The following is a 27,947-nucleotide window of genomic DNA, read 5'->3' on the forward strand; positions in this document are numbered from 1 at the left end:
ATAAATTGTGGCTTAGCTACGCATTCAAACAAATCATTTTACTTTCCTTTCCAAAGTTGTAGAGTTAATTGCCTGGAGAGGAAGAACGCTGAGTTTTCCATCACTCTGGAAAGCACTTGTCTAGACTGCTCTTTTGAGGACATGTTGGCAGCCGAGCACCAGTGGACGTTATACAGAAGAGTTAGCCTCCAGGATCCCCCTGAAGAGGTGACAGAGTTGGGGAGCCTTACTTCAACAGGTCAGATCAATCGTTCTACTTAGCTTATTGCAGCAAAATGGCAGTGACTGCACAAAGCACAATGTAATTACGGCATAGACTACAGAGGACAAAAGCTGAAGACTATACAAGGGACGGATTGTATGAAACGGTTAGTCTGCTCTCTGCAAAGAATAGATAGTTGACAAATAATATAGAAGCACCATTTTTCATTACATTGGGCAGGATCTAACTTTGACACTGTGGACACAAATATATAATTTCCAACTTTTTATATCTTATTCAAATGGCTAGTCAGCTAGTCAGAGGGACCACTTCGGTGGTCTAAAGGTTAGAACGTTAGAGCCTCGAAGTCGGGAGACTTGGATCAAACCCGGGCCAGGTCGCACTAAAGACTGAAAAAAGGATACTTGTTGCTGCCTCCCTTGGTGCTCAGCACTGAGAGGTTAGAGCAATGAAACAGGACTGGTTAGCCTGGTGTCAGTATAATGTGACTGGGTGAGGTGTCATGTATGGTGTCTTTGGCATGATGCTTCATTGGCGCCTGCACTTTGGCGACATGGACTCGCCGGCCACAAGAAGACACAGTACATGTACACACACCTAATGACTCCTCGTTGTCATATGACTGAAGATATGACGGAAGAATTGCCAAGTAAACCCCAAGCAACATACTCATATATTATATGCAATACTCATTATCTCTGTGCAGGTATAGTTCACTATCCTGATATATTATATGCATTACTCACTATCTCTGTGCAGGTATAGTTCACTATCCTGATATATTAAATGCAATACTCACTATCTCTGTGCAGGTATAGTATATCCTGATATATTAAATGCAATACTCACTATCTCTGTGCAGGCATAAATTCAATATTACATGTGATACTCAATATCTCTCTGGAGGAATAAACGCAACCTGTGACATGGACTCGCTATGCTATAGGGAGACACAGTGTATGTACGCTCATCACTCCTCGTCGTCATATGACTGGAAAATTATTAAGTACGACGTTAAATATGGTATCCTTCATTCATAATCCTGACTTACTATTATTAGTATTAATGGAAAATTAGTACAAATGAAATAAATATAACTTATGTAATAACCTTATGTTCATGACAGGTGTAAACATCTCCTCTATCTCCATCAAGCCGTACAGCTTAACTGACGGGTATTTATACGAGTTACAATTGCACGTCTCCCAGATTAAAGGCAAGTCTCCAGGCACAGTCACTGAGTCCTTCAGCATGAACCATCCACCTTATGGAGGCACATGTCAGGTGACGCCTCAAACAGGTGAGTATATACGGCGCGGAAGGTGCGGATATCAATCCAGTCTTGGACAGGCAATTTGTAGATTCGCCTACTCTCACGGCATGCGGGGCCTTGGCGACAATGGTGCTATTACGTTCGTTGAAGAACACATGTCTTCTACCGAAATGGTGTACTACTTGCATGTCACATGAGGGGAATTTCGTCAATAGCTTACCAAAGATCGTTGGTTTACCCCCGATCACTCCCGTTCATAAACTGATCCTCAAGAATGAAAAATTTTGGCATTAAGCAATATATAACCAGTCAAATATATAAATAGATAAACAAGTGTTACAATCCATTGACCTATTATGCTTTACATGATTATTCTGTGCCCTGGCACCAGAGCAGTCAGACCTATATTCCACATGAAGGGAGTCTCGTATAAACTCACACCATCTCACGTTAGCTGGCATCCAGTGCATGCTCTTGGCACGGAACATACATACGCTTCCGGACTCAACGAACAACGTGCATTTTACGCCTCTGGACTAGGCGGTTAGACAGTTCCCCGTATTCATATGTAAACAGTTGGATGTGGGTAAAATAAGCGTGAGCAGAAGAATAGTTTTACGCGAGATAAATTAAGACTTTACAAAGGTAATGTCATTGTTGTATTTAGAACTTTAGTGTGCTCTGCTACTCGATTTCCCGCTGGACACCATGCTGGCAACGTCAAACAGACGAGATCCTAAGAGACAAGATTCCTTAATTTTTAGTGGAGCTGACACTCTAAGCATGGAACTACTTAGAAAGTAAATTTTAAATAACGGGAGCAGTGGGTGTTTGCCGGAAAGTCTACTTGTCAATTACCCTCTAAGGCCAGTTGGTCCTGTGATTGTTGGCGTTTTGACATGTATTGGTGGTAGGTTGTTTCCTCACGCTGGGGTCGCTGGTTCGAACCTCGGAGTGATCATGCTCTGGTAATGAAGCTACTTAGATAAACCCAAACTGAAATAAATTGACAGGAGGCCGTATTTCATCCGTTAAAAGCCGTGTACTTCTGCTACACAGGGCAGGCGGCTTTGGACAAGTTCCAGGTTTCTTGCAGCGGTTGGGTGGATGAAGACACGAGAATCGTAAGGTCAGCGTCGGACACGGGCGATCGCCTCATCTACCAGTACACAGTCACCTCAGGAAACGAAACCGGACTGATGTACTCAGGGAGTAAGTCGAAGGAGAACATACCCGAGATTGAGTCTGTGACTCATGTATCTATTTTTTATGTGTGTCCTTACAAATAATTTTCAATTTTCTTTTTACCACAATCTGCTTAAACAATGGTGGTAGGGAGAGTGTGCGTTGTATCTACGTAAACAGTAAGAATAAAACCATGACTGAGGTAAATGGAGAAATGACCAATTTCACCGGTAATACATGTGACCATTTGCCAACTATCATAGTTTCAACAATGTGTGGTGTTTTATATTTGTCAGTAGATTTTCTCAATCAGATCGCTTGTACTCGGTAACTTACTGTTGCCGAGTGGTAAAAGTAAATATTTATTGATTTAATTGGTATTTTACGCTGTACTCAAGGAGATTTCATTTATACGACGGCGGCAATCAATATGGTGGTTGAAAACCGGGCAGAGCCCGGGATAAACCCACGACCATTCGCAGGTTGCTGACACACCTTCTCACGCACGAACATGAGCTGGACTTGAACTCACAACGACCGCATTGGTGAGAGACTCCTGGGTCATTACGATTACCAGTTGAGCCACGGAGGCCCCTAAAAGTAAATAAGTTTAAATCATAATAACACATACGGTGCGGGTTTAATCCTAGTCTTGATTTTTCCCCTCTCTGGTCGTACGTGGAAGGCTTGTGAGCAACATGCGGATGGTCGTGAGTTTCCCCCGGCCTACCCCGTTCCCCCCCCCCCCCCACACACACACACCATAACGCTGACCGCCGTAGTACAAGTGAAATATTCTTGAGTCCGCCGTGAAACACCAGTCAAATAAATAAGTAAGTGGAAATATCTCGCCAAGAGTTCATGTCTTCTCCTCGTGTTTCTACTATACCTGGCGAGAAAGTTGGTGTTTTTTCCCACTCCGTGCACCCTTGTTTCCTCCACTTACAAACCCGACCGACGCCATATTAGTAAAACCAACTTGAGCGTTGAACACTAGCCAGTCAATCTGTCAGTCAATCGTCTTCTTTGCTTTCCCAGATAGCCGCATGTCCCCTCCCACAGAGCTTATAGTTGGGGAAGAGGAAAACAACTACAATGTCGAGATCACAGCACGAATATTTGACCCCTACAATGGAATGGCGCAGACGAAGGTGACTGTTAAGGTACGGAGCAGCCAACTTTTATCCGATAATATGCCGGGTAAATTATTTAACAGGTCGTATTTCTAATTGAAATGTGACAGGCACTGTTGCATTAGGATCCGCCTGCATAAATGTCATGACGACTTCGGCCTGGATTCGCTCACACTCGACACAGTAGATCATTCGAACCCATCGATTCTATGCTCTGCCGAAAGACACGTGGTTTCCTGATACTAGTGAAAAGTGACCAACTCCGTGTTGGCCTATGAACATTCCGCACGAACAAAATATCTTGGCCACGATATTTCATTGGTTAGAGTAGAGGTACGTCTTCATTAACATCACTTATACCGAGGTATGATGTCCACTACCGAGTCTCGAGGGCCTCTATGGCCAAGTGGTTAGCGTGCCAGTGCGGCACAAAGACCCATGAGTCCCTCACCATTGCGGTCGCCGTACGTTCAAGTCCAGATCATTATGGCTTCCTCACCAGCCGTCCATGGGAAGATCTGCCAGCAACTTGCGGGTGCTCTGCCCGGTTTACTCCCACCATAATGCTGACCGCAATCGTACGAATAAAATATTCTTGAGTACGGGGTAAAACAGCAATCAAATAAACAAATAAAATAAACGGAGTTTCGATTTTCAAAGGAAATAAAAACTATTTCTATAATACTTCACCGATCGCCCGCAAGTGAACCAGAAATAATCATACTTATGATTTGTCCTTAACCTTACAAGAACAATACGGTCGTTTTTATTGGTCGTTCTGTATTATGTTAATTAGCCATATGTATCCGATCTGTGAGCTCTTTCAGCAGAGGTAGTTGACGGAACGTTACATACCTCTGAATGAGGAGAGTAAGATTCTCAAAACACTCTCAGCGTTACGTGCATATATCTGTCACGGCAACCAGCAGTGCAGTGATGACATTCCCATGGCAGTGACGTGCTGGTAACGTTAACAGATCACGTATATACACAATTCGTCCCTGGTTTCATTTATTTTTGTTCTATGTGTGTGAATATTACATCTGGATGACGCCGATCGAGTTTATGAGTGGATAATGAAAAATTATGACGTCGTCAATATTTCAGCCATGTCTTGGCGATTTGAGTAAAGTAAATCATCGAGTAAACCACCTTGCCTGGGCAGGTACTGATGAAGCTTCTGACGTTATTTAGCATCCTTAGTCTAGGATGAGAAATCTATGCGTCCAAACAGACATTTGCTTACCAGCCGTCAACCAATACAGAGGTTTCAAGTCAATAATCACAAAGCCAGTTCCCAAAACGACGTATAAGACAAACCACCAAAGGACCAAGAAAGTGTATAAAGTACAAAAATAGAACGGAATCATGCAAATAGATGCAGTCGACAGTTTTCCGTGATGTTGGAAAGACACAAGTTATGTTCTAAGCGACTGAGTGAAATCAGCATTCAAATTGTGTACAAAGAAAAGCACTCGTGCGGGAAAGTTGTCATCGGGTCTATTAGGATCAACTGACTCTCGGGTCAGTCCAGTCTCGTGACCAACTGACCTATCTGCCCGTGCAGAAGTGAAATATAATTGGACACGGTGTAAAACGCCATACAGCTAAATAAATAACCGAAATCGTCTGTTGCCAGGTAACCCGCCGCTCCCAAGGATAGCGGTTTGAACAACCTGGCCGAGGTCTCGTCAGTTCTGGATGATCTCAGCGTTGACTTAGCCCAGTCTGTGAAGGAGGGGGACATCCAGAAAACATCGCGCTTTATCGAGAGTGCTTCTTCAGTCATCAACACATTGGTGAGTGACTGGTTATGATGTGTGGTTAGTCCAGCTCATGATGGCTTCCTCTCCTGTTGTACGTGAGAAGCTCTGTGAGATGGTCGTGGGTTTCCCCGGGCTCTGTCAGGTTTCTTCTCATCCTCGTCGCCGTCGTATAAGTGAAATATTCTTGAGTACAGAGTAAAACATCAGTCAAATAAATAAATAAATAAATAGAAAGTGTGATCAGATGTTAGTTATCACACTGTGTCGCCGCATTTTAAGCCATTTAGACTAAAATTTATAATAAATTTAATTTCTAGTTGACAAGCAGTTCTACGAGGAACGAGGTTGTGGTTCTTGGTCATGGGGTGAAGTGCATGTGTTGCAGCTTGCAAGAGGACCTCGGTTATGTTTCCTTCTTTTTTCTTCTTGTGTGGATAAAGATTGGCAATGTTGTAAGCAGACAACGCTAGATTTTAGATAACTGAACGTAACCTAAGGCGATTGTTTATGCTTAGTCGTTTACAGGTCTGAATTTTTTTCTTTTCTATCACATACACTTACCTTGTTTCCGTTAGACTTTTGCCTGTGGATAACTCAACCCTCCCTGACTCAACTGACCCTTGGCTGGGTGCCGAGCCACTGGACGTGCCCCAGGGGAACAAGAGTGCTGTTCCTTGGACCGAATTGTGGACCGACCTTCTTACACCAAAAGACACAGCCTTACAGGACAAACTCACGCAGGTCTGTTTTGGAGAGGATGTAGGCGGTTTGAAACGAAATTGTATCGGCGTATTGTTTTCGTCGTATCTCAGCAGTCTCGCGCGTTTAAAATACCCTACTATAAAAGCTACACTAAACGGTTAAAACACAGTGATACATGTTGATTCTTCATGGTTTACTGCCTTTCGCACACGACCTTGTCTCCAAAACTTGGATGACAGGAGCCAATCAAAGATTACTGATACTTTTGGCATGTTATTGTTGTGTTTTAAGTTCGTTAAACGTTGTATCACGGGAAAGCCTGACAGTATTGAATTTATCAAGACTACATATATCAATAACGTATAACCCGCAGTGCAGTACGCCCAAATTCATGACGATTCTGAAGAAATTAATAAAAAAAACTTTCGCGATGTTTTTGGTCAAAGAGGATGACGTCAGTCTACAGACGGGCTATGTACGGATACCGATGTAAATTTACCATAAACAATCAAAATGTTTTCTTAGGCAATTACTCGAATGTTTTTAAAAAAACTTAATTGACAAAACCTAATTGACAGAACAGAACATAACAGACATTAGCAAGAAACAATACAATATACCGTATGTGGGAAATTTTTGAGCAACCTGCGGATGGTCGTGGATTTCCTCCGTGCTCTGCCTGGATTCCTCCCACCATAATGCTTGCCGTCCTCATTTAAGTGAAATATTCTTGAATACGGCGTATAACATCAATCAAGTAAAAAATGAAGCCAAAAAATATAACCATTTTGGCTTAGATTTGTCTGGCTTACCTTTGCCTGGCTTAGCTTTGCTTGGCCTAGCTTTGCCTGGCTTAGTTTTGTCCGGTTTAGCTATATTTGGCTTAGCTTTGTCAGGCTGGGCCTTGTCTGGCTTGACTTTGTCTGGCTTAGCTTTGGCTGGCTTTATCTGAAGCGTTTGGGTATAATGAGTTTAATGTTGTATCAATTTCATACTTGTTATTTTATTTCTTGATGTTGATGTATCTGTTTCTTCAATTACGAAAAACTCAGATAATCCGAGAAGAGTCCGAGAAAACTTTTTATTGTACATATACCCGAATATGCATTGATCCAAATCAGTCCACAGGTGAGGTTTGGAACATGAGGTATTATTTTCAGCAATGACCAAAAGGGTCAAAAGTTAATGCGTGGTAAATTTGGCATTCTCTTTGTTTGTCCTTTGGTGGAATGTACGAAATAGGACTGGCTCTGTCTGAATATGTGCAATATCAATATTCCTCCACGCACATTCCTCACCGCTATCACGAGGATTCCCCAGGATTAAACACGTATCTAACCAAATCAAATCAAATTCTTCCCTGTTCTTCTGGTATAATAAATCTTGTTATATTTATATATGTGTGTGTAACAGGAAACTGAGGGATACATTGGCTCCTTGGCGAATGTGCTGAACCGCACAGAAGACGTATCCCTAGATACCGTCTTCTATGTGACAAGTACCATGGGAACTTTGGTTCAGCAACCGGACTATGTCAGTGACGACGGTTTGGTGAGCAGTGCTTTGTGGGTGTGAATGTGGCTGAGGGTGGTCGTTAGGGCATGAGGGTGAACAGCAATTCGTTTATCGTAAGCGCATAATGATGTACAGAGCCACTATACATATAAAAAAGTTATCTGATCTTAACATTTACCTTAACTAAAAGACATCCATATATTTATTCTAATGGCCTACTACATTTCTTGGAATAGTCGGTACTATTTACCCCAGTAACCGACTATGTTTTTCCAAACAGTCTCGCTGGTCCTGTCATCTTAGGCGTTACACTCACTGGAGCTGAATGCAGTTCCCGGCTTCTTCCAGTGAAAATCAAAAGGCATGTGATTTCCCATGAGTTCTACCCGTCTTCTATTGCCCTTTAATCTAACCGTAGTTGTATAACTGTATGAGAGAAATTATTCTTTACTTTCCGACCTATAAAATGAAAAAGAGTCTGGTGTTTTCTGTTTTCCAAAAGGAAACAGCGATGAGTGTGATAACGGGACTAACGGATCCATTGGAAAATCTGCTGACAGAAGATCTTAGTGACACGCAAGTGGACGAAATTCTCACTTGTAAGTCTTTTAATATGATTAAAGACGTGCAACATAGTGAGTAAAACTACAGCAGCCGCGACAGTGTGATACCTGGCAAATAGTCTCACGTAACCGGTCAAATACAGCCTCTTGTCAGTTTACCTCAGTTAGGATTTTATTCTAACTTTGCAAAAAAAAAAACAAAAAAAACAAAAAACACGCAGTTTGGGCTGATTTGATTACAGTGAGATAATAAACACTCAGCAATTGTAACGGTATTGCGTTTTCTCATGATATCAAATTAATATCAAAATTTAAGGCTTAAAAGTATCAGTGGGCGTCAGAGGAAAGATTATTGACATCTACATTCCAAAGTATCACTAATGCTCTCTTAACTTTTTTTGTTTTTATAACTTTAAAGAACTTTAAGTCCCTACTGGTAGTAGTATTTTGACCTTTCGGCTTCATAACTTCTTTCAGCACTGCTGTCTTGCGTGGACAACATGATCGGGGTGGTATTACCCGCAGTACCCATAATACCAACCGAGGTGGACATGGACGTTGTGCGACAGCAGATGAGCCTTAAGAACAGCTACCTACCATCCGATGCTCTAAGTGACGGAGAAAAGGCTAAAGAAAACGCCGATCTCCATGACAATGAAAGAGCCTTTTTCCTGATGAGGACATACGAAGAAGAACAGTACGAGGCAAAGCACAAGCAAAAACTGGTAAACATCATGTGTCCCCGTCTAACCGATTATTTTTCTTGGGCGGGGGTGGGGGGTGGGGGTGGGGGTAGTGGTGGTGGTGGAGGTGCCGAGAGTGCTTATTTTTGAATGTTTTGCTTTCTAGTATTGTTGTTTTAGTTAAACTCAAACGTTGACCTGATATCGTACGCTTTACGCACAAAGTACAATTCCGTACTAATATTTATTCACGGTGCTTGCCAAAGAGTTTGACCGGATCATAAGCTACTTATGACTATTAACCCACATCCATGTTCTAAAATAGCGAAAAATTATTTATTTCGCAGGCAAAGAAAGCTACACAGCCACTGGAAAATGCAATCAACAAAGCCCTGGACATGGCTTCCAAATTTCTGGCTGTTGGTCAAGAACCCAAAGATTTTAAAGATGAAAGAATGACGGCGAGTGTGGAGAAGCTTGACTTTAAGTCATTTCTAGGAAGACGGACTGAACGAGATGGAGTGCAGTTCAGTTTGGACATGGGAAATTTTGAAGCCAGAGAAAATCCAGCATTTACATTTAAGGTAAGACAAGAAGGCGTTGTTCTGTTGTATTACTTTTCTTTACCGTTATCGGCATTTGAATCTAAACGCCAAAACATTCGCATACCAGCGGTCAACCTAACTGGACATTCCTGGTCAGTAATTGCAAGACGGATTGCGAAAACAACGTTCAACGCAAACCACAAAAGATCTACGGAAGTATATACAATACAAATGTGCGGATTTATAGAAAGAACAAGTCAAGTTTTCAGTGTGTTGGAAAGACGCAAGGAGTGTTCTAGACGAAAGTGGAATTAAACTCAGTGAAAAAGTTATGAAACACATTGCCAAAGATTCTGGACACTCCGTCCATATTTACGTACACAAGAATTATACTCACTGTGAAACCTAAGAGATTTAGGGTGAATGTCATATAATGAAGACGTACAGCATAGAGAGTAAAACCAGGCGCTTGGTGGAATAGCCTTGACGTGCCAGTTTTTTTGCAGTAATAGCTTATGGCGTTGGTTAAAATCGTCTCATATAACACAGCAGAACTGTCTGATACAAGGCTGACAGAAGGCACGCTATCGCCTTATGGCTTATAACAATATATAATACAGGTTAAACACTCATTCGAGCTATGTCGACCTCTTAATTCCACCAAAAGCAAGAGAGCATTGGAAGGGGAAGAAATTTAAAAATTCGACTACAATTCTGGCAAATTAAATGACTCCAGTACAAATTCCTCTATAGTTCCGTAAAAATGGTGGTACATTTTTTTAATAATGTTCTGCGGCATAGTGAATTTAATTATAGTGTCCTGCTTGGTCAATAATAGATTAAGTTATTAATTGATTGATTGATTTATTTTGGGCCTCGCTACCTCGGGCAGATAATTACTGGCTCGCTGCGACTGTAAGGCATTTGACCAATGAGGTCCCGTGTTCGAATCTAACGTTTGCTTTTTCGCCTCTGGCTTTATGTCAAGAGATTTGTGAGATATCTGGCCAAGTTGGGCGATCTGTTCCGGGAACTACGATTTCATATAGGTGTTAATCTTTTGAACACAGCGCCTGAAGCGGAGATATTTTTTATCAAAAAATCGACCAGAACAAATCCATTGGAATTTTGCTATTGTTTTAGAAAAGCCCAAATAATTACCTTTCACAAAGTATAGCCTCGTCTGTGCACGTGTTGCTCCACAAAATCTCTAATTAAGCTCCTAAAATTTACGAAGCAAATCGCTTCATTCTTTTTTCAAACTTTAGGAAGGATTTTAATGCTATATAACAGTACAGGTGCAAGAATGATATTTACCGAAAAGCAGTAATACGGGTTAATCTCGTAAATGAGAAAATTTGATTTGATTATCGAATATGAATTATTATCTCAAACTCTCCTGTAAAGTATGTTTAAAGACCAACGAAATAAATATTATTTTACTTATCTGATAGAGGTTTTAACTTTTCACCACGGCGATACGGTTATTGGGTAAGGAAACCGGATATAGCCCAGAGAAAACTATTACTTTTGGCTAAGTACAGTGTGGCTACAGGAAATCGTCTTAAACCAGAACCAGTAGGTATTTCTCGTTGACCTAAACAACTGTCCCACGTCTTGGTTGACGGTTGGTATACGAATGTCTGTTTTGACGCATAGATTTATGAGATAGCCACAAACGTAGCATGAGACTGGACCCGTTCTAGTTGATTTTGAAACTCTAAAAAAATAACCTGTTAAGTTTAACAAAAAGCCTGGTGTTTGTGTGATGCTAGATTACTCTGGTAAATATAACACATATATTCAGTCAATCTGGCATAACAGAATATTATGTTGGATGTGACAGTGTTATGTTATAAAAGCAGCACATATTCTACCATCACTTGGACAACAGACTTTCTCTTAAGAATAACAGAATATTTTATCAGGAAACTTTTCATAACATTTTTGCTAGACCACCATTTTTCACAAGAATCCATTTGTGTGGGACGAGGACGGTGTGTCGTCCGGAGTGACTTCTGCAGCTTTCGTCATGGATTTCAGTGGAAAAGAAAATGATGTCGACAGTTTGAGCAACTTCACTGAAGTCAAAGTAAAACAAACTGTGTCAGTTCGCAACCGCGACCCAGTGACGTACACCACAGTGACGCCTCGCTTCATACCCCTCGACCACGACAAACTCTTGTATCACAAGATAGAGCTGAAGTCGGTAGATGACGCCATCATTCTGTTTTTGATGTCATCAATACCGCACGTGAAATATGACGTTTACTTCCGGTCTGGAGAGTTTCCGACGTCCTCTGAATATGATTATAAGACAGAGATTCCGCCGACTTCGACCCTGAACGGAAACACTAAGTTGAAGGTCATGTGCCCTGAGCGAGGCCTGCCTAGAGCCGGAGCGGTCTATGTTGGCCTGAGACCCTATGATCTAGGTAAAGCAGTTCGTCATATTCTTATTAGCATTTACATTAATCTAGCTCTAGTCTTTACAAGCAATAAGCAAAGAGACAAATAGTTCGTTATGTTTATCATGAAGTACAGTTTACACATTGCCCTTTTTAAGTTGGGCTTTGAGGCAAATGAACGACTTTTCTGTTTAAATGTCTCAGAAATGGGTAACACTGTAAGAATTGAATGCAAATTTACAGGCGGGCTTCCGTGGCTCAGCCGGTTAGCGCGCTAGCGCAGCCTTATGACCCAGGAGTCTCTCACCAATGCGGTCGCTGTGAGTTCAAGTCCAGCTCATGCTGGCTTCCTCTCCGGCGGTACGGGGAAATATCTGTCGGCAACCTGTGGATGGTCGTGGGTTTCCCCCGGGTTATGCCCGGTTTCCTCCCACCATAATGCTGGCCACCGTCGTATAAGTGAAATATTCTTGAGTACGGCGTAAAACACCAATCAAATAAATAAATCAAATTTACAGCCTGAAGAACTGTATATTGTTACAGTAAATCATGTTGTAAATATTTTACACCATTTTCCAGCGCAATTATATGTGGTGTAATTTTACTCTAGTCGATGGGTGTTTACAGCATTGTCTGTAAAACTGTAGCGGTTTGACCGTTTACGGTGCACTTTGCTATATAATGTACACTGGTTTTCTTGGTAGATGTGTAGATTTTGTGAATTTGGAATGGAGTTAACTGAATATTTATAGTGGTATATGTGGAAATATACTACTCTTTTGGGTGTAAATGTTAAACACCACATCTTGTAAATCTACAGTGAAGAGAACTTTTCACAAAATTGCCAGCGCATAAAATTACAGTGTAATTTGTTACAGTGAAGGATATATATGCAGAAATGCAGAAAAGGTCAAATTTACATCAATACGACTTGTCTTGGCCGTATATACATATTGGCAGAGATCATGTGCCAGACTGTGAAATCGCTGGATGGAATCCTCAGAAGGGGTTTACCCAATCCGTCATCAATCAGAGAACGGATTTACCCAAACACTTACTTACGGATTCTAGCAAAACAGTGAACCGTCAATTCTTTTTTTTACGTAGGCGTCGTCAGTACCCGACATAAGCGTGACACGGCGTCCTCAAACAACAGTACTATAACAGCAGATTACGGGTTCGGAGTGGGAACGGTGGGGTGTAAAACCTGGCAGGATGATACCTGGTCCACTCACACGTGCTCGGTAAGACAAACAGACATGTACATATTGTTATTACGAATTCTGTTTGTATTTAAGCTCATGTCAAATACACTGCTTGCTGGAGTCCAGCTGTTAATTATCACAATATAATTAAAGACTGCATTTAGAGTAAAACCATAGCAGGGACGAGACGATGATAGCTGGCATGTCCTAACACGTAAATGTGATCGGTGAAATCCTGCTCCTTGTCAGTTTACCTCAGTTAGGGTCTTATTCTAACTGTTCTTGCAAATGTTAAAATAGTAGCAAATTAAACCCTCGCTAACATCATGGCTTAAGCAATATTAGGCAAAAGCAGCCAATTTCCAAGACACTGTGAGCAAGTATATAAAGTAGGAAATCGGGGCTGGTTAATGTAAACAGAAACAGTCCACAGTTTTCATTTATTTATTTGCTTTATTTTGATTCATGTTTTACGCCGTGCTCAAGAATATTTCACTTATTCGACGGCGGCCAGGATTATGGTGGGAGAAAACCGGGAAGAGCCCGGGGGAAACCCACGACCTTTCGCAGGTTGCAGACAGACCCACTTACGACCGGAGAGGAAGCCAACATGAGCTGGACAGTGACGGCATTGGTGAGAGGCTTCTGGGTCATTACGCTGCACTAGCGCGCTAACCAACTGAGAGACGGAGGCCCCTCCACATTTTTCAGATATTTCCCAAGGAGTAAGGAATGATCCATGCAAATGAATTAGATTAGTATCCAAATCGTAGGTTTAATGAGGTCATTGTGGTTGACGGCTGGTATACCAGTGTCGATTTTGACGCATACACTCTCCATTTAAAGCCTGACTTTGCAGCTGTAGTTTTCCAGGTCCAAGCTGTTGTGGTTATTGTTCATGTTAGGAAAACGTCATGGTTCTGCAATTAAAGGCAAATAACACACTAGCATGAAGTACATGCCAGATGAAAGACCATTAAATATTATCCGGGAAAATATGTTTAAAGAATAAAAAGAAAAATTCTGAAAAAATAAATCAAACTATATTCCTGGACGGTGTTTAATGGTCTTTCATCTTTATTTAAGTAGGGGCCTCCGTGGCTCAGTTGGTTAGCGCGCTAGCGCAATGTAATGGACCAGGAGTCTCTCACCAATGCGGTCGCTGTGAGTTCAAGCCCAGCTCATGCTGGCTTCCTCTCCGGCCGTACGTGGGAAGGTTTTCCAGCAACCTGCCGATGGTCGTGGGTTTCCCCCGGGCTCTACCCGGTTTCCACCCACTATAATGCTGGCCGCCGTCGTATAAGTGAAATATTCTTGAGTATGGCGTAAAACACCAATCAAATAAATAAATAAATCTTTATCTAAGTGTTCACTTTACCCTTAAGGCTTTATCAACATCTTTGAATTTTACAGGAAATTGTCTGTTGGCACCATTTGGTCATGCGTATGATTTCAGAAATGGCTTTTACGGGATCATGTGCTTCTGCGTATTGGAAATACTTTTTCTACCTCTGTTCTCGTGGCCGTCATGACAATAAACGGTCGACAGCCCACTTAGATAATTGTACGTTAAATTTGCTATTTGAAATTTATATGTCTATTATTTTATTTTTCAGTGTATAATTTGTGCAGCAATATTTTTCATAATTTAAAACTCGTCCCATTGCATTTGCCTCGCAGGTGAGCAAAGACTCGTCTGAGACATCGTCGGTATGCGTCTGTGAGAAACCCTTCACCGAACGCTTTACTCTGGCAACGTCCTTTGTCGTTCCCGTGAATAAAATCGACTTCTCTACCGTGTTCACAAAAATCGACTTGTTAAACAACGGCGCTGTGTTCGGTACGATCATATCTCTTCTGGTTGTCTACGCTCTGCTAGCCGTCTGGGCGAGACATAAAGACTGTGGGGACTTTGTGAAGGTAAAACACACGCCAACGTGCATACGTTGTCCTATTCATTATACTTTATATTTATTTATTTGATGTTTTAGGCCACATTCAAGAATATTTCACTTATTCGATAGCGGTCAGCATTATTGTGGGAGGAAACCAGGTAGCCGTTTACTATACTATTTACCTATTGGGAGCACATGGAAAAGCAATGGTTAGAGCACTTGCCTTCTAACCTTTGGGACACAAATAGGTGCGTGTTCTAGCACCACTTTTGGGCTGGAAAGGGGGGGGTAGGGGATGTGTAGATTTCCCCGCTCACACACCGTTCAATAAGCAGGTATGTGCCATTTATACTTTACTTTATTACTTTTTTCGTATTCCCCTCGAAAGTTCTGTTTGTAGTTTTTTTGCAAATGATTCTTGCGATTATCGACATGGAATGCCAGTTCATAGCGCTGTGTTGGTACACGAACTTGATGCTTCCGAGGTCCAAAAATAACCGTTTAAATCAAACTTTAAATGTCTATCTAAGTCAAAACTTTGTGTAATTGATCCATAGTTACACATAATGAATTGAGACATTCTGCCTGTTGTTACCACTCCTACTGTAACCCCTGGATCCCCATTACTTTACAGTGGGGCATCACACCGTTGGTTGACAATGACCCCCGGGACCAGTACGTCTATATCATCACGGTGACCACGGGCATGAGGCCGGGGTCCGGAACAAAGTCACGTGTTGGATTTGTCATATCGGGAGAAGACGAGGACTCCAGCATCCGGGCCTTTTATGACGGAATCCGGGATGTAAGTATTGTAATATTACAGACAACATTGACTACACTGTAACCGCGAAAATTTGTTAATTTATCTGAATTACATTGTAACACATGATTACGTAATTGACTAGAATAACTCTGCAACATCACAATTACAGCAACTAAACTTGTCCAAGATTAAGGTTTGAAATATCTGATCTGCCAAGTATAGGATAAGTAGATATAAAATACCTTCAAAATCTATACTACTTGATATGTCTTAATGTATATTAAGGTCGCATATATGTAGTGTGTCCTGCCCCAAACATGTCATTTGTTAGTGTGTGGTGTAGTGTGTTTTGCGACTTCATAATGTGTGGTGTAGAGTGTTCTGTCACAAAGTAAGACATGAAATTTGTTAATGCGTGGTGTAGTGTGTTCTGTCACTTCATAATGTGTGGTGTAGAGTGTTCTGTCACAAAGTAAGACATGTCATTTGTTAGTGTGTGGTGTAGTGTGTTCTGTCACAAAGTAAGACATGTCATTTGTTAGTGTGTGGTGTAGTGCGTTCTGCGACTTCATAATGTGTGGTGTAGAGTGTTCTGCCACAAAGTAAGACATGTCATTTGTTAGTGTGTGGTGTAGTGTGTTTTGCGACTTCATAATGTGTGGTGTAGAGTGTTCTGTCACAAAGTAAGACATGAAATTTGTTAATGCGTGGTGTAGTGTGTTCTGTCACTTCATAATGTGTGGTGTAGAGTGTTCTGTCACAAAGTAAGACATGACATTTGTTAATGTGTGGTGTAATGTGTCCTGTTACAAAGTAAGACATGTCATTTGTAAATGTGTGGTGTAGAGTGTTCTGTCACAAAGTAAGACATGTCATTTGTTAATGCATGGTGTAGTGTGTTCTGTCACAAAGTAAGACATGGCATTTAATAATGTACGTTTTTATCTGATTGGTGTTTTACGCCGTACTCAAATATATTTCACTTACACGACTGCGACCAGGATTATGGTGGGAGGAAACCGGGCAGAGCACGGGGAGAAACCCATTACTTTCAGCAGGTTACTGCAGACCTTATCACGTATGACCGGAGAGGAAGCCAACATGAGATGGACTTGGTGGGAGATTCCTGGGTCGTTGTGCCGTGCTCTCGTTCTAAACCCTTCGGGTCACGATTAATTTATATCACGACTTCTTACCTGTAGTATGACCTGTCACAAAGTAAGACATTTATTAATACGTATTAAGACGGCATACATGCAGTATGTCCTAGTACAAGACATTATGACGTCACATTTACAGCTAATATATGTATAGCCTTTTGTGCGTGATAGTTGTTTTACTGAAATTAAATGTATTAAGTGTATGGATGAATGCATGCATGTAGGTAGGTAGGTAGGTATGCATGCATGCATGTATGTATGTATGTATGTATGTATGTATGTATGTATGTATGTATGTATGTATGTATGTATGTATGTATGTATGTATGCATGTATGTATGTATGTATGTATGTATGTATGTATGTATGCATGTATGTATGCATGTATGTATGTATGTATGTATGTATGTATGTATGTATGTATGTATGTATGTATGTATGTATGTATGTATGTATGTATGTATGTATGTAAGTGTGTGTATATGTAGGTAGGTATGTATGTAGGTATGTATGTTGGTATGTATGTATGCTTGGGATTTAACGTCGTACTCGCGATTTGTTTAATTTAATGTTCATTCATAGATGTACCTATATATAACAGTAAATAACAACGGCCAGTGGGTGTAGGGCCCGAGTCACCAATGAGCGGGAAGGGTACCGCAATGATTATCACAATGTGTTATAGGAACATCCTCGGCAAAGCGTTATGAACTACCTGATGACTGTCCCCTACCCCCTTGGGGACCTCATGTATATCAGGGTGTGGCACGATGATACCGGGGAAGGAGACAAGGCATCTTGGTTCCTGCACAAGATCGTGGTGGAAGACATTCAAAAGGACAAACGGTAAGATGTCCGATTAAGATATACGCTTTCTAGATTAAAACAAAATCACCATTTTTGTGTAACGTGTCCTGAAACGTATTCATGATTTCATTTCTTAGTTGCATGCTTCTTAGTCAGGGCATATTTTCCCCAAAATTGTGATACGATACTGCCGAAATAATGATTTATTGTGTTGGTGAGTTTACTAATTGTCAGATAATATTGTAGGTATGAACATGTGTGAGTGGTTAAGTGTTAATCGATTGGCCAGTTACGAAAAACGTTTAGACGTTATTTTATTGAGTTCAACATAAAACTTTTATACCGACAGAGATATTTCGAAACAATAACAAAAGCTTGAAAGTAACGATAGTATCTTTTGTCCAGGTACATCTTTCCTTGTGAACGGTGGTTGGCTGTGGACGAAGATGACGGGAAAATTGAGCGTACGCTACCGGTGTGTGGAAAGGACGATCTAGTAACCTTCGGGAATTTGTTCAACGACAACATTCGTACAAATATCACCGACAGTCACCTTTGGCTTTCCGTGGTCATGCGTCCCAACCAGAGCCACTTCACACGCCTCCAGCGACTCTCCTGTTGTCTATCCCTGCTCTTTCTTACGATGATCGCCAGCGCCATGTTTTATAAAGCCGAAGACAATGTTGTCCGTCCCGCCATTGTTTCCGTGGGTTCATTTAGATTTTCACTACAGCAGATTTACGTTTCTTTCATCAGCATTCTCATCGTTACCCCTGTCAATCTTGGCATAGTTCTGATGTTCAAGAAGTCCAAGCCTCACAGTATGTCTAAAGCATCTCCTCTAGACCGTCTCTTCGCAAAGTGCTGTCCCTCGCGGTTTCAACAACGCACAAAATTGGCAGAAGTGATGATTATCCAGCGCACGTACAGTCCGAAGGAGAAGATGCTACCACACTCGTGCGTTTACTTGGCATGGGGTTTACTCTTTCTGTCCGTGGCTGTCCCCGCCTTCTTCTTGTTCCTCTACAGCCAAGAGTGGGGCAGCACCAAGTCTGATGAGTGGCTGACAGCCTTCATACTATCGTTCTTTGAGTCGCTCATTGTACTAGACCCTATCAAGGTAAATTTTTCGTAGACCTTCTTCAGCTACAAAGCGAGTAGCCGATACGTTATACTTCTCTATGACACTAGCCTATAGCACGTGTCTTTTATATATTTTACTGTATTTTACGACATGGAAATATATTGTAAATAATTCACAAAAACTAATATTACTGGGCGTTTACGCATCGAATTAAGTACACCCATTTTGCCGTTACCTTACATCATGGTTGTGTACATCTGATTCGTGCCTAATGGCACAGCACTTAAAAACAAAAAAGTGCCTTGGTTGTGTAATGACTCATGCAATTCGCTGTAAATTATACTCGAAAGAGAACTATTTATCTCCAGAACAGTACACTGTCGCCCAGAAACTTTTTAGGCAAACATACACCATTTGTATACAGCACAAGCAAAAAACACTCCACTAATTCTTGCATTGTTGTCACAGGTACTTTTGCTAACGGTGATCTTGTCGGTGCTTTTCCGGAAACCTAAAGACGACAACGGTGCAGAGTTAGACAAAGACGAGCTGGAGAAAAGCAACGTTAAAGAAGGTTGTAATGAAGATAATGAAACAGGTAAGAGATCTTAACCTGCTACGTCATTAGTCACCAAGTTCACATCCACAATCAGAGCGGGTCGTACTTCAGCAGTTCAAGGTGCTTGTCCAACTTTTCATTCGCTGTCACAAACAAGGTGCAGATTGAAAACCGCTCTTTGACAGGAAATTTGTAAATTCCTCTACTTTTGCTGCTTTTGGGACCGATTTTTGGGGCCGATTTTTGGGACCGAATCTTAGTTTTGGGGACAGGAAGTTGAAATTTAGATATATTTGTTTTAAGATAAGATTGATGAGGTCCATTTCCAAAGACGAAGAAGAATCTTTAAGATAGTATTTCAGATTTTGACCTAAGTCAGAAATGGCTTTGTGAAATAGGCCACAGGTGTCAGTAAACGGTTGAGGGTGGTCCTGTGGCCCCTTTTTTGCGGTCTAAAGGCTTTTGAAAAACACTTCACTTACTCCAATATGGCGTGCATACCTGTACGTCTTTTGTGAAAAGGTTCAGCAATATGCCAAAGATTGGTGATTTCTTCTAACACTCCGGTTTAATTCGCCCTTACGTGAAGTGCATTTATCAGTGAAGCATTTCTGAGTGTGTGGTTACATAACAATCCAATAAATAAATCAACCAATGCCATACGCATGCCTCGAGACCGAAATGGATATGAAGTGTTTATATTTCAAGTTCGTGCAAACAGCAATCACCATTGTTCCATTCTTCCCCGTAGAACTCGAAAATAACAAATACATACACTGAAGCTCAATGAAGTTCTCGAATTACAAATACAATAATTCGTGTTCTGAGAATACTAACAAACTGACCTCGCCGATGCATCTGTGACCTGTAAAGGCAGCATATGGGATAGAAAAATATCGAAAATGTCATCAAAGTTTAGAATTTAATGATGATATGACACAATGATAAGAATATGTTCCCAAGAAGACATCATGTCTTCTTAATAAACATTCATAGTTCATAAGTACAAATCAGGAGTATATTTAGAGTACAGAAGTCACTTTGATTCTACATTCAGAGTAAAATGGAACCAGCAAAGGTCACATATAGTGCGTATAGCTTCAATGTTGCCCGGATGACAACCTCCATTCTACATCGCATACTTCATGGAGTCCATAAGTCCGGATTTGAATCTGTAAGAGCACATTTCAGATATTCTTGGAAACCGTATTCCAGCACAGGAATCTTGGACAATACATGCATTATATCAGCACCGGATTTCCTCTACAACAGTTGAAAGAATTGGATGCACCCGTCAGCCCTTTTATACATTTTAAATTACATTTCAGAGACAAAGTCATTATTTACAATATTAAAGACTACAATACAGGGACTTAAACTAGACAAGCGATTACCGTGTGATAGCCGGGTAAGGGGTGAAATACGGCTTTTGTCAATTTATTTCAGTTAGGGTTTTATACTATGGTAAATACCTAATAATATTTATTTTATTTATTTAATATGATTAGTGTTTTACGCTGTACTCAGTAATATTTCACTTATGCGATGGCGGCCAACATTATTGTGAGAGCAAACCGGGCAGAACCCAGGGGAAACCCACGACCATCGGCAGCTAGCTGATAGACCATCCCAGCCAATAATAAAACAGTACACGTCACATAGCACCATGGCTATGCGTAAAGATATGATATTAATTGCAATACCAATTCTGTATTCTCATCACATTTAAATATACACACTGTAACAATGTAAAGGGACCAGGTCTCGGTCTTAGCTCATGATTACTTCAGCTATTAAATGAAGAATCAAATAATGGTTTTCCGACTCCTTTGAACTTATTTTGACAGTTCAGAAACGACTATTCCTGCCATATATCCACATGTGAAATATCGGTAAAGTTTTCTCGAAAACTTCATGTATTTATATTTGAAACATTGTCCACGGACTGCGAAGCTGAAATTTGAATTTGCTGTCAAGCGTTGTCAATATTGATTTCTTCTCTTAATCGATGTCGTCTTTTCAGGTTCCACTAAACACTCACGGGGCCCGCTGGAAGAGGAAGCTGTCAAGATATCTCAGAATGCACGCCGGGAAGAGAGAACAGCGTTTGGAATCGTCAAGGAAGTCACCTTGTACACAATATTTCTTTTCGTTATTTTCACGATCGGCTACGCTAACAGAGACATGCGCAGTCACGCTTTAAGGGAAAATATCTACAAGATGATGGTCAAAATGCAGATGGATAAACGTCTTGGACTTGAAAATGTAAGTATTTTGGTCTTTCACCATTACGTAAGGCCATTTCGATCCATGTCATTTTAACACGGCTTAAATTTTATTAATATTTAAATGTCATCGGTAATCTTTATATTGATTTCAATATTTCAACAATATGACGGCGTTCGGGTTTATGAGCTTAGGAGACCTGAGAGAAAAAGCCTCCATTCGTCCGGTCGGCATCAGTAAAAATTCCTCTTTTCATAAACCTGGCGAAAAAGCTGTAGGTTTTTCTGTCTTTTACTCCATTCCGTCCGCCGCTGTGGCAAGCGGTGTAACCGGAGCAGCCAATAAAAAGTATAGGGCCTCCGTGGCCAAGGTGGTTAGCGTGCCAGCGATTGCCCAAGAGCTTCTCACCATTCGGTCGCTGTGAATTCAAGTCTAACTCATGTTGGCTTCCTATCAGGCCAAACGTGGGAAACAACCTGCGGATGGTCGTGGGTTTCCTCCGGTTTCTTCCCCCTTTAGTGCTAGCCGCCGTCGTATAAGTGAAATATACTGGAGTGCAGCGTGATACATCATTCAAATAAATAAAATAAAAAAAACTAAAAAGTATATATTTGACACATGGAATCAGATGGCAACTTTTTCCGAATTAAAATGTGCCGGTCACCTTTACAGTTGTGATTTTAAAAGACAATAAAAATGGAATTTTTTAGGTTTGTGCTGGCGGTATCTGTAATTTTAAAAATTTTTGTAAGCAAGTAGCTCTTAACAAAACACCTTAAAAGTACAGCTACTTTGGTACCGTCTTGTTTGGCTGAAAAACGCGAAGTAATCATGTAGACGAGCCCGGAGGTCTTGGCTCTATAAGTCTATACTTTATTTATCTAATGAAACTGGTGATGTACAGGGTAGATGAAACTTTGACCCCACGATGCTTGATGGAACTTTGTAGTTCTTAACATGAAAGTCTTAAAATATTTAAACGTATTGAGAGTTTTCTTTTCTTTCAAGTCACCTAGACAAAGAAATACGATTTGTATTGTGTCACATTTTTGCATAATCCATTTTTTGGTAAAAACTACAATGTTGCACAGTGTAATAACCAGCTTTGCAAAAACTCACGTTGGGAAGGTTTGCCAGCAACCTGAGGATGGTCAAGGGTTTTCCCCGGGCTCTGTCCGGTATCCTCCCAACACAATGCTGGCCGCCGCCACATAAGTGAAATATTCTTGGGTACCGCGTAAGACACCAATCAAATAAATAAAAAAAGCGCACGTTTTGTATCCCAGGTTAAATCGAGCAGACATTATTTTGAATGGCTGAACAAAACTGCGTTCCCAGCGTTGTTTGAGGAGAATCATTACGAGGGTACGAGACGGCACTGGAGGGATAGACACTACCTCCGGGATCTTCAGAACTATCGAGTGGGTCCACCACGACTACGCCAAGTGCGATCCTTAGACAGTAAGTTTGTTTGACTTTCATACGAAGTACAATCAGTACGTAATTTTAGATCCATGGAAAATAAAACAATAGCATGCAGCGACGACAGCCTGATGGTTGGCTACTGGCCACACCTTACCAGTGAAACCCGGCCTGTCATTTTACCTCAGTTAGGGTTTTATTCCAATTGGTTATGTAAATGCATAAACAGTAACAAATTGCCTTCTCCCTAGCACTATGCCCTTAAGCAGAATATTTGATTTTAAAAAATTGTAGACGAGTGTGCACTTTAATTTGAAGTGTGCTTCAAACGAAATGCCTTTACAAATTTTTCATATCAATTATATCTACTTTTGCTATTGTTATTATTAATATTATTTACTTTCCACATTTGTTTCTTACGGCGAAATAACACTTATAAAAATTGTACTGGAAATTCCTGCATGTTCCAAAGTTTGTACGTATTGTTCAATAAGGGCACATTGTAAGGCCTTATTTCCATTTCTCTTATTGCATGCTAATAATAATCTTCATCCAATCATGTCTGTTGAGAAAAATCTACTTGTGCTTTTCGTTTACAGTAAAGCCTTGTAAAATCCCATACATGGGACATATGCCATGCATGAAGACATATGACTTTTTCCATGAGGACACTAATAGTTACTGCGTCGGATGGAAAAGCATGCCATGTCCGGAACGGGAATCTATTGACACCTTCACGAGCGATTCTTGGAAATTTACGTCCTCTTTGGATATCTGGGGCATACCAGTCTGGGGAGCTTTAAACGTGTACAATGGCGGGGGATATATCAGTGAGATGAGTGTCAACTATCAGGTTTCCAGCACAATGTTAAAAGAACAAATCGACCATCTGTGGCTGGATCGACAAACCCGAGCTATTTCTTTGGAATTCACTCTGTACAACCCCAGCGTTAATTTGTTCTGCTACGTGACCATGCTTGCTGAGTTCCCAGAAACCGGGGGAGCACTGACGTCAGCACTGGTTCAGCCGTTCAGAGCTTACAATCACGTCGGGGCTCTAGGGGTCTACATCTTGTTTAACGAGATAATCTTTCTCTTATATCTTTTGGGTGCAAGTTTAAAACTCCTGAGGTCAATCCGCAAACAGAAGAAACAGTTCTTCAAATCTTTCTGGAATGTCGTGGACATGGCTACCGTACTCACATGCTACGTCAGTATTGCCATGTACGTAGGCAGGCTACTTATGGTAGACGCAGCCGTGGAAAAGTTTAACAAGGACCATGGGAAGTTCGTAAACTTCCAGCACATAACGTTTTGGGATGAGCTACTAGTGTGCATAACAGGTCTCATATGTTTCTTTTGCACCATTCGGATGATAAAGATTCTGGGCTATAACCAGCGTATCAGCAGCATAACGTCCGTCATAAAACGAGCTTCTAGTGATCTGATGTCGTTTTCTGTGATGTTCTCGATTATGTTTCTGGGCTTTGCCTTGTTGGGCTATCAGCTATTTGGTCGCTCACTTACTGCATACAGCACCTTTTTTACCACTATCGCGACACTTATATCAAGCATGATCGGCAAGACCCCGTTTGACGAGATGAGGCGCACTGAACCCGTCTTGGCTCAAATCTACTTTGCCTTCTTCGTGTTCTTTATGGTCTTTATCCTTCTGACAATGTTTTTGTCCATCCTCAACGAGAGCATCACATCAATCCGCAAAGAAGACATGGCGGATGCAAAACGCCACAGAGTCTTGGAAATCCTAATCACAAAGTTCAAAGAAACCTTCGGACTGTTCAAAATCCCACCTAAAACCACTAATCCGGGAGAGGGTAAGATAATACATGCGAATGATCTATTGATAACTTGGATTAACAGGTATATAAACGTGAAGATATGTGATTATACACGGTTGGGAAAGTTTGATCACACGGGCAACTGATCGCCCTTAAACGTGAACTTGTGTTCACCTCCGCCTCCAGGTTTCACTGGTACTGCTTTAGAGTTATCTGAATTCGTATCTTGTTTTAATTTATTTGGATCTTTTATTCGATCAGCACTTGATACACCTCTATCTACCCCTATGCATACAAGCCACAACCTGTCACACAATGAAACGGTACCTTCCCAACCTAACTTCAATCACTGATTGTAATTTATCTCATTGTTAACCGAGTCTTCTAGTGAGATCTTCCGTGGAGACGGCTAACACTTGACCAATGAAATCCCATGTATTTAGCAAGAGACATGGTTGTGTGATTTACCCATAACCACGATTTCTTGGCTTTCTCGTATTTGAAACACTAATCAAATGAATACATATCTGATTGCATTTTCCCAGCGTATAAAGATCTGCCAGTATCGTCGGTGGCCGCAAAGTTGCAAGCCGACTCTGAATTTGCTTTGAAAGTTTTGGCGTTCGACGGGAACAATACGGGGAAATTGGTAAGACTGTGCTTATCTCGGTGCATGTTTCAGAGTAAACAATTTGAAGAAATTGGTATGGTTAAATTTGACTCATTGTATGTTTTACAGTCCGTATTTCTCTCTTCTTTGTCGCCCATATATGCTTGTTGCACCTCACAGAAGGGATCTTTCATTTCCACACAATCATTGATTAGGTTGTGAAGGTATCTAATGTACACTGAAAATATTTCAGTATTAATTACTGACTTCTCACAAGAAACAAAAGCACAAGATGTGCAAGTCAGAGAGCGTAGCTATAAACTAAATGTGATCCTCGACTGAATAAAAATTAAAAGATGTTCTAACTGTCACATGCAGTAAAATAATTACTCAATTCGCGTCAAGACTGGTACCGCCTGTGGTAAAGACACATTATGTTTAAGCCAATCCCGAGGGAGTTACACGGTGTGACAGCAATATTATTTTCATGAAGAAGGGAATTCAGCCATTATTTCCGGGTTTTTTTTTCACCTCACAAACAAGTGAATCGCACAGCCTGTACAAAAATCCTTTAATACTCGAAACAGATATGCCATATGAGGTTTCCGGATTTTCCACTGGGATAGGAAAGTTATAAAAAATCTTTTCAGCTAATTTGGCTTGACTTCCGTCAGTGCTAACAAGACGCTCCTTCATGATAGTGTGACAAACTTCTAGAAATAGGTTTGCGGTCGACTACGCTGGTCGACTCATGGTTCAACGACGTTGTATTTTAAGTTGGATGTCCATTCCATTTTGACTTTAATATTGCTTAGATAACATATCGGTCGTGGACAACTCACGTGGGGATAACCGAGTCATGCATTATGACAGCGTAGGAAAGATGTTACAGTTCATTGACTTACAGAAGTACTTAAACAAAATGGCTCTGTCCATAATTAGGCGGTTTTCCGGGACCAACATGACTATTCTAGCCCTGAAAATACACCTTATGACACTTTACTGTTACATCAGCTTTTATTACCATCTACACACCCAATCGATATCAGCTACTCGCGCATTTAGTCACACTTGAATAGCAAACTGTTTTTTACCCGCTTTCCTCTGGTTACCTATACCTCGGCTTTATGGTTCTCTCTATATGTATTTCTGTGAGACAGTCTTAAGTAAGAAAGCTCACAACCGCTGATACTCGAGTTTGGCGTTCAATCCCCGGTTTGGACAGGGAATCAGCACCCCCCTCCAATCCCATCCCACCCCAAACACATCCCCAGTGTCACTGGGGCCGTTTCCAGTCTTACGTTCGTTGATCATCATTTGTCATCTATGCATGGTCTCGTCTCTGACTCAAACTGTTATAGCGCTGGCTCACTGTGGCAGATCCTTGACCAATGAGGTCTTATGTTCGAATACAACTCCCGCTCTTCCCGTGGCGGCTTCAATTCATGTAGGTTGAAATCACGTGAAAAGGGGTCGCACTCCGGGTACTCTGGTCTCTTCTACCCATAAAGATACATATAGGTGAAAACAACTTGAGTATGACGTTACGCAGCAATCAGATAGATACAATAAATATATATATATATATATGGTCAGCACGTCGCACAGCGGAAACTCGTCTGTTACTTACGTACGGTTTGTTCCCCGTTTTCCGTTTTCTTCTGCCAGTAAAATGAATCGCCACCGTGTAAGCGAAGTATGGGTTGACAATAATTAAATCAGTAAGCATTATTTATATAATGTTGCTTTCCTCACGTACACAGATCCATTATACACGTATCAGCCTCTTTGGGTGTCGATGACTGTATCACATTTGTATGTGCTTCATACGTCTACTTTAGTATGCTTTTGTTGTCAACAGGGAAAACCGGTAACTGGCTCTTTTACAACTCTAAGTAACAACAAAGATGACGAACCCATCCTTAGTCATCAGGTGAACTAGTGGACTTGCTAAAGTCAGAGAACTAGTTGGGGACACCAATAGAGGACAAGTTGACAACATTAGTTGCGGACACCGATATCGACCTACACCTTCTGAGTAACCGGCCTGCCACTGTGGACTCTTGTTCGGTGTTGTGGAGGAATTTAAAAATTCTGAGTGGAATCTCTTTGTATTGCTGCTATTGTGACTTTTTTTTTCTTTTCTTAAATATTATAAAATGTTTGTAAACAGCAATAAGATATTTTCAATATCGGCACACAAAGCACAAGAATATTCATGCTAAATTCTGTCTGTTCACTCTGCTCATCGAAGTGAATATGTTGTTAAAAGTATTTTTAAAACTCTTTGAAAGATTTCAAAATCACTGAGAAAGTTAGACGTGGTCTCCTTCTCCTAATCCTAGCCCTTTTTAACCGAGCAATCACAACGCTTTGTCAAGCGCAATTGCTTTGGTAACCTTTTTATTTATTTGATTT

The 27,947-nt window shown here is 41.0% G+C and overlaps 1 protein-coding gene across 1 annotated transcript in view; it reads left to right on the forward strand.

Moving 5' to 3' along the window:
- The window catches only part of LOC135476880 (polycystin-1-like protein 2), a 31,207-nt gene extending 3,736 nt beyond the window's left edge, over positions 1-27,471 (forward strand). Inside the window, exons 2-22 of the mRNA XM_064757023.1 lie at positions 57-238; positions 1,350-1,523; positions 2,556-2,708; positions 3,720-3,844; positions 5,473-5,613; positions 7,696-7,833; positions 8,300-8,396; positions 8,838-9,085; positions 9,391-9,627; positions 11,543-12,023; positions 13,104-13,240; positions 14,882-15,121; positions 15,731-15,901; positions 17,708-17,868; positions 18,235-18,949; positions 19,382-19,511; positions 21,496-21,737; positions 22,985-23,159; positions 23,720-24,955; positions 25,465-25,568; positions 27,391-27,471. Coding sequence (XP_064613093.1) covers positions 57-238; positions 1,350-1,523; positions 2,556-2,708; positions 3,720-3,844; positions 5,473-5,613; positions 7,696-7,833; positions 8,300-8,396; positions 8,838-9,085; positions 9,391-9,627; positions 11,543-12,023; positions 13,104-13,240; positions 14,882-15,121; positions 15,731-15,901; positions 17,708-17,868; positions 18,235-18,949; positions 19,382-19,511; positions 21,496-21,737; positions 22,985-23,159; positions 23,720-24,955; positions 25,465-25,568; positions 27,391-27,471 — 5,368 coding nt within the window. The remainder of the gene's footprint in view (positions 1-56; positions 239-1,349; positions 1,524-2,555; positions 2,709-3,719; positions 3,845-5,472; positions 5,614-7,695; positions 7,834-8,299; positions 8,397-8,837; positions 9,086-9,390; positions 9,628-11,542; positions 12,024-13,103; positions 13,241-14,881; positions 15,122-15,730; positions 15,902-17,707; positions 17,869-18,234; positions 18,950-19,381; positions 19,512-21,495; positions 21,738-22,984; positions 23,160-23,719; positions 24,956-25,464; positions 25,569-27,390) is intronic.
- The last annotated feature ends 476 nt before the right edge of the window (positions 27,472-27,947 follow it).

Source organism: Liolophura sinensis, chromosome 10, assembly GCF_032854445.1.
Source record: "Liolophura sinensis isolate JHLJ2023 chromosome 10, CUHK_Ljap_v2, whole genome shotgun sequence".
Classification (NCBI taxonomy): Eukaryota; Metazoa; Mollusca; class Polyplacophora; order Chitonida; family Chitonidae; genus Liolophura; species Liolophura sinensis.